Source organism: Portunus trituberculatus, chromosome 24 (genome assembly GCF_017591435.1).
Source record: "Portunus trituberculatus isolate SZX2019 chromosome 24, ASM1759143v1, whole genome shotgun sequence".
NCBI classification, from domain to species: domain Eukaryota; kingdom Metazoa; phylum Arthropoda; class Malacostraca; order Decapoda; family Portunidae; genus Portunus; species Portunus trituberculatus.
The window spans coordinates 16,551,590-16,565,618 of record NC_059278.1 but is presented as its reverse complement, the minus strand read 5'-3'; the positions used below and the strand labels follow the sequence as shown (position 1 = coordinate 16,565,618).

Below are 14,029 nucleotides of genomic sequence, written 5' to 3'. Positions count from 1 at the left end.
CCGTCTCTGTCGCATCACCGTCCCATCACTAATGACTCTGTGGCACCATTAATAACTACCTTTCACATCCACTCACTCCCACACGTCACGTCACCCCTTCAGTGCATTATTATACAGCTTTCTATTAAATTATCCGCCCCATTACCGTCCCATCACTGTCTCATCATGTTTGTTACCTCCACTCTATTAATAGACTCACCCTCTCACTGAGCAGGTGGAGCTGGTGGACTAGGTGAGGCAAGTGGGGCGGTCACCGTGTTCACAGGTCTCGTGTCTGGTGAGGAAATGGACGTCTGGTAGCTGATTGTGGTGGTGATGATGGTGGTGGGCAGTTGCCAAATAGAAATATTCTAAATCACCAGATCCACCTTGAAAAGCCGCAAAAAGGTCGCTAAATCATTGTTGTACATGCTACAAATGTTCCTAGACGAAGTAATTGGCTTGACTTACACATAGGCTAATCAGTATAGGGCCCCGTTGACTCTAATGACCGTTTATCCCTCCCAGTGACGCAGAGCAAACTTGTCATGAGAGCCACGCTCGCCACCGTCTCATCACTTGCCTTTTAAATCCGATTGATGTTTAATTGATTGATTGATAAGTTTATTGTTGTAACAATGTATACACCATCGAACTGTTGTCAGTTTCCCTGTGAATGAACCTATCAAATTACCAACTTATCTATCTATCTATCTACACACAAGCATGTAAAATCTCCACTAGCACCGCCAACACCCACACCTGCCCACCTTCGCCATCATGAACGGGAGTGTGTCAGTTTACACATTACTACTAGTATTTCCATGCAACTATATTGTGGCATCATATCACCTCAGACGCTGTGGCGCCATGCAGCAAATTGTTGACTAATTTCGCTTCACTTGCAAACCAGATATTGTTTTGCATCTCTTTCAACTGATAGGAAAACAAGTCGATACATTATGCATTTTATTATATCAAGAGATATTGTGTTGCCATTAGAAATATATAGGAGTATCATTCACAAGATATCGTCATATCATTAGGTATAAAAAATAAATGCAAGTAACAAAAACTGCACCACGTTACAAGACACTGGCCAGACACTTAAATTAAGTATTGCATTGAAAGACTCACAAAACATCATCTCGGGAAACACGTAACAATACCTTTGTGCTTCACAACAGGAATGATGAGTGATGAGCAGAGGAATCGTGACCCAAGAGGTTACCTTCCTCTCTTAGTCTACACTCTCCTTCCTTAAATACTATATACATATGTACACCGTACACTCCTATTACAATGCTATGCATAACTTCTAAATATTACCGTTTTCTGCTGGTGTAGATAAGGCATTGCAAAAAACCATACCCGCTACATATCTACAACTGTCTACAAATTCTACAAATTTATCAACCCAATCTACAAATGGTCAATGATATACACTACACCAGTGATGAAGATCTGTGGCCAACCTTCAGAACTTTATTGGTACGTCTCCAAGAATCACCCTTTTCTTCTTTCTCTTCCTTTTTTTTCCTCCTCTTGTTCCTTTGGCAACACCTGCAGTAGTAGCAGTCTGGTGTCTGTTGTATGTCATGCACGCTCACTCCAAAAACTTGCCTCACTTCTTTGGCGTTAGTAGTACTGAATCCTGGAACAAGAGATGGAACAATATTGAAATGGCGTCCTCCTCAATGCCTGTTGTCTTGTAGTACACAGGGTTGGGAAAGGAATTGTGGATGATGTAACGATAAGGATGGTATGTTAAGGAGAGCCAAGGTGGATCGGGTTTGCGTGAGTGGCTCTGTAGACCTAAGGAGGAAAACTGCCGTACCAAACCCATAATACCAAAACAATTGTTCAGTTTACTGTCCATATCAATTTGGAACACTGCCGAACCTGTTATAATGGTCAACAATTTGAAATCATTGAAACTAGCTTTGTCAAATCCCCTTGGATACTGCCAACATGAAAAACCTCATAGTATCAATAAACGCACTTACAATTCACTACAAGCACACATTATGCACCAATACTGACACCACACCACAAAACACACCATACACAACTGACACACACACAAACAACTTAAATCACTCAAAACTAACCCAAAACACCCTGCAACACCTCAAAATATAAAAAGCTCACCCAAAACACATTACAGACACCCAAGTTACCAATATCATCCCTAGACACACACACACACACACACACACAACACACACTACACTACACTAGAGAGAGAGAGAGAGAGAGAGAGAGAGAGAGAGAGAGAGAGAGAGAGAGAGAGAGAGAGAGAGAGAGAGAGAGAAGAAAACAACAACAGAAAAACAAGAACAACAACAACAAAACCACAACTTCCTTTACTCCTTTATCAAGGGCAGAACACGGAGACACAGGCTTGCCCGACTTTAGTGAACAGCGGCGGGCAGTCAGTGTGATGCAAGGTGTAGGTAATCTGCGCCGTGAATTGACCGCCCACAGCCTCCGCCACGTCCACCTCATTCTGCCTGTCGTCACCTGGGAACGAAGCGGGTAATCAATGATAAAGAACACTTGTTATGAGGGCCCACTGACACTGAGCTAGCCTGTTGAGGGCCTCAAAACATACTCAAAAATCCTTGCAGAGGCCCAATTCATTCTTACACACACCCACGACAAACCACACATACCCAAACCCTCTTAAAAAACTCAATAACATTCCAAAACATACTAAGAAAACACAGAACAGGTGAAAATACCTCCAAACTCACTAGAAACACCCAATATTTAATGAAATATCTTCCACACACACCCAAAAGACCACTAAAACCCACCCCACCACTTATAACACTCAGAACACCACCCAATTCCTCAAAGTTCTCCCAAACCACACTCAAAACATGCTAATACTCACACACACCTCAATCCACTCCCAAAATACGTAAAATATACCTAAAAGATCTAACATATACTGAAAACAAACGAAATGAACCCCAAAGCATATTTATAACACTCCAAACAGCTTGGAACATTAATGAACAAGCTTAAAATACCCCAAATCTATCCCAAAACCAACAGTATGCATTATAAAGAACTTACCTAAATATTACACCTTGGCTCCTTCTCTTATTCCACCTTTATTTCTCATTTCTTCTTCATCCTTCTCCATTGTTACTCCTTCTTCTTCCTCCTCCTCCTTCCATCCACACGTCTGAGCCTAGAAACACATCAAAACACTAGATATTAGACAAAATATTCAGGAAATGGAGGGTGACTTAAGTATTATGGCTTTGCTGCTGCTCCTCTTCCTCCTCCCTTTCTCCTCTCTTCCTCTTTATCCTCCTTTATTTCAACTTTCTTCCTCTTTCTGCTACAATTATCTAAACATCTGAACCTAGAAACCCACGAAAACACGTAGAAATCACTAGATATTAGGCAAAATATCGACGAACTGTGGATTTGGAAAATTGGCGCCAGCCACTACCTGGGTGGGCTGTGGTCATCCGAGAGAGAACGGGAACGGGGTGACTCGGCTAAATTACGTAAATCATTTCATTTCAAAATGACTTTTAGAAAAACGAAGCCACGGCCAAACGCTTGTTATTTTATGACGTGATAAATACTTAAACTAATTTTCAAAATATCAAAATATCTCCAGCTTAACTGGTTTTTAAAAAAGGTCTAAATTAAGTACGTTAAAAGTACAAAACATTTTAACCCATAAATCTCTTAAAACGTCCTATAAAGTCAAGCCATTTTCACTTGGCGTGTATTTTATCACATTTCAGGGAGTCTGAGCTATCTTTTAGGGCCTTCTACAGCGTGTTAGACCGAGAAGCAGAAACGTGAGCAAATAAAATAAAGAAAAATAAGAGCTTTATACAACAGCACCAAACACCATTTCAAAGTCCACATATTTCACTCAATAGATTGATTACACGCTTAAAAGAGTATAACCGACTTTTGACACCATAATGGCTCAGTTATACCTTGAAATGAAAAAGCTCAAAATTCCAAGTGGGAAATTTTGAGCGTTAAAAAGCCTTTAACATACGCCATAAAACACCACTAAACGCCACATATTTACCCAGCACAGGCGCGGAACACACTTCAAACACAACGAAACATTTATAGAAACCATAAAAACATACCATGGAAGCGCAATATTACCGTCAGGAAATATTGGAAAAAGTATTTGACCCAACTGGCTGGTGACGGGTGGGTGAGGGCGGGTGTAGGGTGTTGGCTAGGGGACCGTCGGGGGGGAAGCGGCCTGGAGGCAACACCGGCGGCGGGACATCCATATATAGCCTTTATCATCTCACCAAACCAAAATTAAGCCACAGAGAGAAATTTTGACTAGACTAAATGAAATGTTAGACTGGTGGCTACCTTGTGACACATGTTTGGCCGAGGGTAAGTGAAGGAAACAAATATGAGAGGGTAATACAGACGCCTTGCTCTTTTATGCTCCTTATACCATTACTTGAAAATATTTGCGTACTGTTTTCACTCTCATATGTAAAGAAAACCTAACATTAAGTGAATAGCCTTATAAATACCTTTAATACACGAAGATTAGGCAGTATGGAGTGTTGTGGTGAAGGCTTGCTGCTGGTGGTTGGTACTTCTTGAAAACTGTCGGTAATATAGCAACACTTCACTTTATTTGGGTGTGTGTGTGTGTGTGTCTGTGGGTGTGGGTGTGTCTGTGGGTGTGGGTGTGTGTGTGCGCGTGTGTGTCTGGGTGTGGGTGTGGGTGTGCATGGGTCAGTATAGCCCACCGCCACAACTGTGTTCACCACCACCACCGCTAAAAGACTACTGCCGTAGCAAAAGATTGTCTGTGAACACCTAATTTTAAAATAATACAAGTTTAAAAAATAAAAATTAAATTAAAATAAATAAATGGCCTAATACCCAAAACAGGCTGATGGCCAAAAAAAAAAAAAAAAGCTCTAAGTCGAGGCTGTGGACTGATATGGGGTGGGGTGCCCGTGATAGTCGCTCCCATGAGTATATGCATCCCTAATATTATTAATTATGTATAATTACTAATAACACCGTTTTACAGCAACTTTTTGGCTGCCTAATAATAGCCAAAATTTATTTCTGTAACTATCCAGCTTTTACGTAAGTCTCCCCAAAGCCGTGCATCTCCAGTTGAGTAGGCTACTCTACTTTCGTTTTAAGAGACTTTCTGTAAATAGGCTACCTTAAATAAAAAAAAAAAAAAAAAAAAAAAACAGTGGTTCTGCATAATGGCAGCCAAGCGTGGCAGAAATGCGCCCATTTGAGATTATATGGAGCTGTAGTGTGTCTCACTCGACTATAACTGCACATGTATTTACATGACTGCATATTTATAGTATGGAAATCTTCGTATAAACACACACACACACACACACACACACACACACACACACACACATATATATATATATATATATATATATATATATATATATATATATATATATATATATATATATGTGTGTGTGTATGTGTGTGTGTGTGTGTGTGTATATATATATATATATATATATATATATATATATATATATATATATATATATATATATATATATATATATATATATATATATATATATATATATATATATATATGGTAAGCATCATAGGAGACACGGTCTGCATCTCAGCAAATTCTAGCTAAAGGGCGAGAGTCGTGATGTTTGTGACAGGTGGAGGAATCCTGGATTCTCTCCCTGCTTGATTCCCTTGCAAACACCAACGAATCTCGCGCCTGGCATTCAATATCACTGGCTGAGGAAGTATCTTGGGCATCCTGGGCTGTTAAGAGTACAAGTACATAGGATTCGTGGAGGATTCGAATCTAACTGGGCAAGTAATCAGTTCGCGATTACCCGTTTTATAGAATCCTGCCCAGCCCTACAGACTGACTCAGTGACTGCTGCGCAATGATGCTGCGTTGCTATTGGCTGGTTGGATGTGACATCACGGCCAACTCGCTCGCTGATTGGCTGGGGTTTATGTAATGTCTTACTCCTATTGGTGTGGTGTCATACAAAATGCATAGGTTTTAATGGCCATTGTTCCCACTGAGTGTGACCATTGCTCATGTGTCTTAACTCTACCATGCATGATGAATTTTCTTATACTCTTTATCGTGCGGCGTGGCAGACGGTAGCTCTCCTGTAGTACATTCCTCTAAACTAGTGGTTTTTTGGGGTTCGTGAACCCTTCGGAAGTTCATTAGATTTCCACGGGGCCTAATTAGATAGCTGATGTAATAATATTCTTTGCAATACCATTGCATATTGAATTGGTGTTAGTCATAAGTTAACATTCCAGGGCACTTAGATGGTTGATCTTAAAAATTACACGCTTAAAAGAGTATAACCGACTTTTGACACCATAATGGCTCAGTTATACCTTGAAATGAAAAAGCTCAAAATTCCAAGTGGGAAATTTTGAGCGTTAAAAAGCCTTTAACATACGCCATAAAACACCACTAAACGCCACATATTTACCCAGCACAGGCGCGGAACACACTTCAAACACAACGAAACATTTATAGAAACCATAAAAACATACCATGGAAGCGCAATATTACCGTCAGGAAATATTCGAAAAAAAGTATTTGACCCAACTGGCTGGTGACGGGTGGGTGAGGGCGGTGTAGGGTGTTGGCTAGGGGACCGTCGGGGGGGAAGCGGCCTGGAGGCAACACCGGCGGCGGGACATCCATATATAGCCTTTATCATCTCACCAAACCAAAATTAAGCCACAGAGAGAAATTTTGACTAGACTAAATGAAATGTTAGACTGGTGGCTACCTTGTGACACATGTTTGGCCGAGGGTAAGTGAAGGAAACAAATATGAGAGGGTAATACAGACGCCTTGCTCTTTTTATGCTCCTTATACCATTACTTGAAAATATTTGCGTACTGTTTTCACTCTCATATGTAAAGAAAACCTAACATTAAGTGAATAGCCTTATAAATACCTTTAATACACGAAGATTAGGCAGTATGGAGTGTTGTGGTGAAGGCTTGCTGCTGGTGGTTGGTACTTCTTGAAAACTGTCGGTAATATAGCAACACTTCACTTTATTTGGGTGTGTGTGTGTGTGTCTGTGGGTGTGTGTGTGTGTCTGGGTGTGGGTGTGGGTGTGCATGGGTCAGTATAGCCCACCGCCACAACTGTGTTCACCACCACCACCGCTAAAAGACTACTGCCGTAGCAAAAGATTGTCTGTGAACCCAGCAATCGTCTCCACTCCCGGAGTGGAGACGATTGATGGGTTCGAATCTGTAGAATCCTGAGAGGCGATACGAATCCGATTACTGCGTCAGGATTCTATAATCCGGTATGGAATCCATTTCTCGGACGAGGTCTCTTTTTCCTGAGTAAAAATAGTTATGGAGAACAACGTAAAAGCAAACTAATTTGTACAATATAGTCTGTATGATGTTATTAATCATGCTTTTGGAGTATATAAACAATGAGGTCTGTGGGGCTAGCTATTGTGTAAGCTAGCGACATGTGGAAGGTTATAGTGTTGCCAAAGTCACCATCACTTTTGTTGGATCTGATTCGCCAATTTCATGTGACGTCATATGATGGCATATATATATATATATATATATATATATATATATATATATATATATATATATATATATATATATATATATATATATATATATATATATATATATATATATATATATATATATATATATATATATATATATATATATATATATATATATATAATACGTAGTGATGCTACGTAGCCACCCTGTGTGATTGTGATTTATCCCTTCCTTCCTCATGCCCTGACAAAAGGACAATAGTTTTGAGATAGGTATACGATCCTTGTGTGAATGAAGCGTGCATGAGAATGTGTGAGGATATTTAATGTTAACATATTAAAACAAAATACAAAAACAACAAAAAAAGTTAAATTAAAATAATTATATAAATACAAAAAATTAAACCAATTAAAAAACTGTATATATGTAGAAAATAAAATAAAACACCTAATTTTAAAGAAATACAAGTTTAAAAAAATAAAAAATTAAATTAAAAATAAATAAATGGCCTAATACCCAAAACAGGCTGATGGCCAAAAAAGAAAAAAAAAAAGCTCTAAGTCGAGGCTGTGGACTGATAAGGGGGTGGGGGGAGCCCGTGATAGTCGCTCCCATGAGTATATGCATCCCTAATATTATTAATTATGTATAATTACTAATAACACCGTTTTACAGCAACTTTTTGGCTGCCTAATAATAGCCAAAATTTATTTCTGTAACTATCCAGCTTTTACGTAAGTCTCCCCAAAGCCGTGCATCTCCAGTTGAGTAGGCTACTCTACTTTCGTTTTAAGAGACTTTCTGTAAATAGGCTACCTTAAATTAAAAAAGAAAAAAAAAAAAAAACAGTGGTTCTGCATAATGGCAGCCAAGCGTGGCAGAAATGCGCCCATTTGAGATTATATGGAGCTGTAGTGTGTCTCACTCGACTATAACTGCACATGTATTTACATGACTGCATATTTATAGTATGGAAATCTTCGTATAACACACACACACACACACACACACACACACACACACACACACACACACATATATATATATATATATATATATATATATATATATATATATATATATATATATATATATGTGTGTGTGTGTGTGTGTGTGTATATATATATATATATATATATATATATATATATATATATATATATATATATATATATATATATATATATATATATATATATATATATATATATATATATATATATATATATATATATATATATATATATATATATATCCTTGGTAAGCATCATGGAGACACGGTCTGCATCTCGGCAAATTCTAGCTAAAGGGCGAGAGTCGTGATGTTTGTGACAGGTGGAGGGAATCCTGGATTCTCTCCTGCTTGATTCCCTTGCAAACACCAACGAATCTCGCGCCTGGCATTCAATATCACTGGCTGAGGAAGTATCTTGGGCATCCTGGGCTGTTAAGAGTACAAGTACATAGGATTCGTGGAGGATTCGAATCCAACTGGGCAAGTAATCGGATTCGCGATTACCCGTTTTATAGAATCCTGCCCAGCCCTACAGACTGACTCAGTGACTGCTGCGCAATGATGCTGCGTTGCTATTGGCTGGTTGGATGTGACATCACGGCCAACTCGCTCGCTGATTGGCTGGGGTTTATGTAATGTCTTACTCCTATTGGTGTGGTGTCATACAAAATGCATAGGTTTTAATGGCCATTGTTCCCACTGAGTGTGACCATTGCTCATGTGTCTTAACTCTACCATGCATGATGAATTTTCTTATACTCTTTATCGTGCGGCGTGGCAGACGGTAGCTCTCCTGTAGTACATTCCTCTAAACTAGTGGTTTTTTGGGGTTCGTGAACCCTTCGGAAGTTCATTAGATTTCCACGGGGCCTAATTAGATGGCTGATGTAATAATATTCTTTGCAATACCATTGCATATTGAATTGTGTTAGTCATAAGTTAACATTCCAGGGGCACTTAGATGGTTGATCTTAAAATATCCCTTGCAGTACCATTGCATATTGAGTTTAATGAGTTAGTGTCTGTCACTAAATTATACCGCTGTGCAATGTTAGATTACTGAAGGTTAAGAACATAAGAACATGAGAACATAAGAAAAGAGGGAAGGTGCAAGAGGCCGCTAGACCTACACGTGGCAGTCGTCTGAACAAAGCTACCTGATTCCAACTATCATCTCCATCCGTAGATTTATCTAATCCTCTTTTAAAGCTCACTATTGACTCAGCACTGACTACATGACCACTCAATCCGTTCCACTCATCAACCTTTCTATTGGAAAACCAATTTCTTCCCATATCCCTCTTAAACCTGAATTTCTCAAGTTTAAAAAACATTGTTTCTGGTTCTGTCCCTAAAGACTTTGTTCATGTCCCCTTTTTTAAAACCCTTATACCACTTAAATATTTCTATCAGGTTTCCTCTTAACTTAAATCTCTCTCAGCCTAAGGAATGCAAATTGAGTTTGTTCAATCTCTCTTCATAGGGAATACCCCTCATCCCTTGTATCTTTTTTTGACATCATCCTTTGCACTGACATTAATAGACCTATTTTCTTCCTATAATTGCACCGCATAGTCCAGATGTGGTCTGACCAGTGCCAAGTATAATTTTAATTAAATTAATCCTAATACCCTATTTGCCTTGTTTCTACCAGTAGCCATATTTCTAGGTTTGGGTAGATGGTCTTATTACTCAGGGTGTTCTTACCGAGGAAAAGGTTGAGAACCCCTGCTCTGAACCATGATAATCAAAATGTAGCAGTCTTACAAGATATTTATTAAGAAAAAATTTTTACAAGCAGTTGTTTTTTTGGGGGTGTGGGGGGATCAGCAGTCGTGACATCACTATTGTCTAAGGAACCGTTGACTGGAGTGGAAGACTATGAGTAGAATGGTGAAAGTAAAATAGGAGGAGGATCAGAGGTACTAAAAATACCTGGAAATAAAATGCACATGATTTCCAGTAACACGTGAACACAATGTAGGCTAAGTAGGTATCACTCAGGAAGGTTACAACATGAAGGCAACGTGAGAGTAACTCTAAGGCAGTGTTTATTAAGGCATCTGTTGCTCAAGATAAATAATTTGAGATGCTGAATAGCGCATTAATGATTAGAAGAATCTGTGGTTGTAGTAGTCATTATAAATAGTCTATAATTAACTCCACTTAACCTCTAATACAGAGAAAAAAATAAATAAAAAGAAAATTCACACATAAAGCCATTCTTATGAAATTGAAAGTTGGCACTAATTGCTAACAGTTTATACAAATTAGGTTACTTTTTGCCACTTATGATGTCATGTTGAATTAAAGCTTTGATTCCATACCCATAAACTTGTGTTCAACTCCTGTTTACTCAGACATGGCAAAATTATAATGCAATATAGTTATACACTTTTCATGCTTGACTTAGGTTCATATCTTGTTTGGCAAGTCAATGCAAAGTTTTCACAGTGAAGGGTTTGTTCAACAAAATCTTATGAAGTGCATTATAAACACAGCTTAACTCCAAGCTTGTCTGACATCATTAACAATGTAATTATTACATATTGGAATGTGTGATCTGTTTGAGAAGAGAGAGCCTGCAGAATGTAGGGAAGAAGGCAGGGTTCTCACTACCATACAGAAGAACCCAAAGTATATTTATACCAGAAAAGGCTTACAAATCTGGCACCACAGCAAACCCTTCTTTTCATGTTTCTTGTACAGTTCTGTCAACAAGAGCTAGATCCAGCCACCCTGCAGCCACCAGTCATGCCCTCACCAGGTGGCTGAATCAACTCTTGAGAGGAGGTGAATCTAGGGGGCATACCTTGAGTGAGTGGATTTAAGGGAATATTTAGGAGTGTAGGAGGATCTACGAGAATATCATGAGAGTGGTGAATCTAGCGGAATCTTTATCAGAGAGAGGTAAAAGAGCACAATATGTCTTCTCCTTTCTGCATCTTAAGAGAGCTAGAGTGTCAAAGCCCTGCAAGAGCTAAAGCACTAGACCTAGACCAGCGTTTCTTAACCTGGGTACATGTTCTGGCCATCTGCAACTTGAATGTGGAACCTGGAAGAAGTTAATTGCTAAAGAGCTGGCTGACTGTTGGAAATAAGCATCTGAGTAGTATAAAGGTTTTCCATCTCTTGTTTTGGTGCTGTACAGTTGTACCTTCAACATTTTCTGACAGTGCAGGAAATGTTCTCTTGTTACAGTACAAATATAAAGTCCTTCAAACAAACAACATCTCATACCACACTTATACACAGTTGTTGTACATCTGTGGCTCTGTGCTTCATAATAAAGTTTTGTTACCTTGCTGGTATATGTTTAGTGTGACCTAACTGCAGTTTTGAGGTCTTAATATTGTGAGGTTGGATCACCAGAGGGCATGGACAGTAACAGCATTAATCCATTTCAAATTAAAGTTTTTTATCCCATCTATATACTTCTATCTATTTTAGTTTATGTTATGTGAAAGATGGTGCACTATCTCTATTTGCTTCTAGGGAGTGCTAGGGTGGGCAAAGGTTAAGAAACGCTGCACTAGACCATGTACAAAACATATTTATGGTGATTTCTCCCCCGATAACCTCCACTACAGAGTCACTTAAACCTAGGTGAGTTTTTTTTTTTTATTGTTTCTGGTGTCCTTTGGCAGTGAGAAGGAACAAGGTTGATGTCCCTCTGGTCACTGCACAGTCTTAATGGTAATGCTCTGTGTGTTCAACTTATAAATGGCCAATAAATTTTTCACTGTATCATCATGTGGGGCAGTGACAATATCAGGCTACTTGAATTGAAATTATAACTGCAAGTTTGCTAATGTTGATAAAATTTCAGAGGCATGACTATTAATGCAATAACATTTTTAACAACAAGATAGCCATTTTACCATTCATGAAATTTACAGTTTGTAACCAAGTTGTAGAAGTCATGAAATCAGATAGGTCAGTACTTAATCATCAAATCATCTGTGTAATGTAATATATCTAACACTGCAGTCATGTTCAAGACTGTGCACCAGAGAGGCATTCATGCTTGTTCTGTAGACAGACACCACAGAGCACCATGCCCACCACACATCACACCCCTTCAATCAGGACCACAGGGCTCAGTCAATTATGGACTTACATACATTTAGGAGGCATGTGAATCTGATAAAATAAGTAACTAGGAAGAGGACCTTGCATGAAAACCTTGAAGTTATACACTTCATACCTCTGAGTAATTGTGAGTAATGGTTTGATTGTTTTGAGGCTGACACATTGAAAAGACGAAGTTTGAAGGCCAAATCTGATGTGAGTGCGATGGGAAATGGTAGCTTATCACTGAGCAGATATGGAAAGGTTCTTGATAGATTGTTTTCACTGTAACTCTTCAGTACAAGCTCTCATGAGAGAGCAATGCAGTGTGGGCATGACTTTAAAGCAATGCATGGTGACTTATGATGAAAGTAACTTCGGCACGTTCCCTCAGTGATTTGTTTTTTAAAACTATTGGTCCCTAAGTTACATACAGTACATACGAGTTCAAGCAAAGCCAAGTAGAATTAGCACCTTCATAAATATCACCACATCAAGAGTCCTTAATACTTTACCAAACTGCATCATTATTTCCCAGCTTTGCTCATCACAAATGTCACCAACTGACAGGAAGGAACTTTCTAATATCTACTAAGTACACGTCAATGTACATACTACTAGACAAAAAAGAATTATGATGGACTCCAGTTGTCACGTCATTCAACAATGTCCTGTGAGAAATTTTCAGATTGTGGTCAGATACTTAAAATGTTTTTATGTATATCAATTCCCAAAAAAACATACCAAATGATGGGAATGTTACATACATCCCTATTGAGAATATCAAATCAAGCGCAAAAACTTGCATTCCATTCAAGTTGAGAAGCTCTATTAATGTCAGGCAATGGTTGTGTACTGAATGCTGATCAGGAATTATCACCTACTTTGTGGAGGGCTGACTTCTGTTCCATCAGCTCAGTACATGTTAAATAAATTATAGAAAACTATGGGACACTTGGAGATATGGAAGTATTTAAACATTATATGCCACTGCCTCACACACATGCACTTCCTGAAACACACTCTCATGCATACACACACATTCACACTCAAGGTTTCTGTCAAGCTAATTTGCTCTTGTTGCCATTGCCAGTGGCATGTTTAGGCAAGAAAATAGACACTTCTAATAATTTTTGTCTTCTTATTAGTGTGTCACAATAATCCTAAGGTTCATGTCTAGGTCGCTGTGTGCCCCATCATTTATATTAGAGTAATCAAGAGGACGACCCACAATTTCTATGTCGTATGCGGCTGGCTGGTGGAGGTGGTGTTTGAAGTGGAGTGAGGCAGTACCGTGGTGGTGTGACCGCATCTCAAAAATGCCATCATCATTTCCTTGTACAATTTCATATTTTACATTATTCTGTAAAGAAGGGATGATTTCAGAGCTCTTGA

General features: G+C 38.7%; 1 protein-coding gene across 1 annotated transcript in view; it reads right to left on the bottom strand.

The window, feature by feature from the left end:
- Positions 1-10,322: 10,322 nt before the first annotated feature.
- Positions 10,323-14,029, bottom strand: part of LOC123508076 (fibrillin-2-like) — a 76,496-nt gene continuing 72,789 nt past the window's right edge. The window contains 1 exon segment of the mRNA XM_045261498.1: positions 10,323-13,997. Within this exon segment, the coding sequence (XP_045117433.1) occupies positions 13,779-13,997 (219 nt within the window). The 3' untranslated portion in view covers positions 10,323-13,778.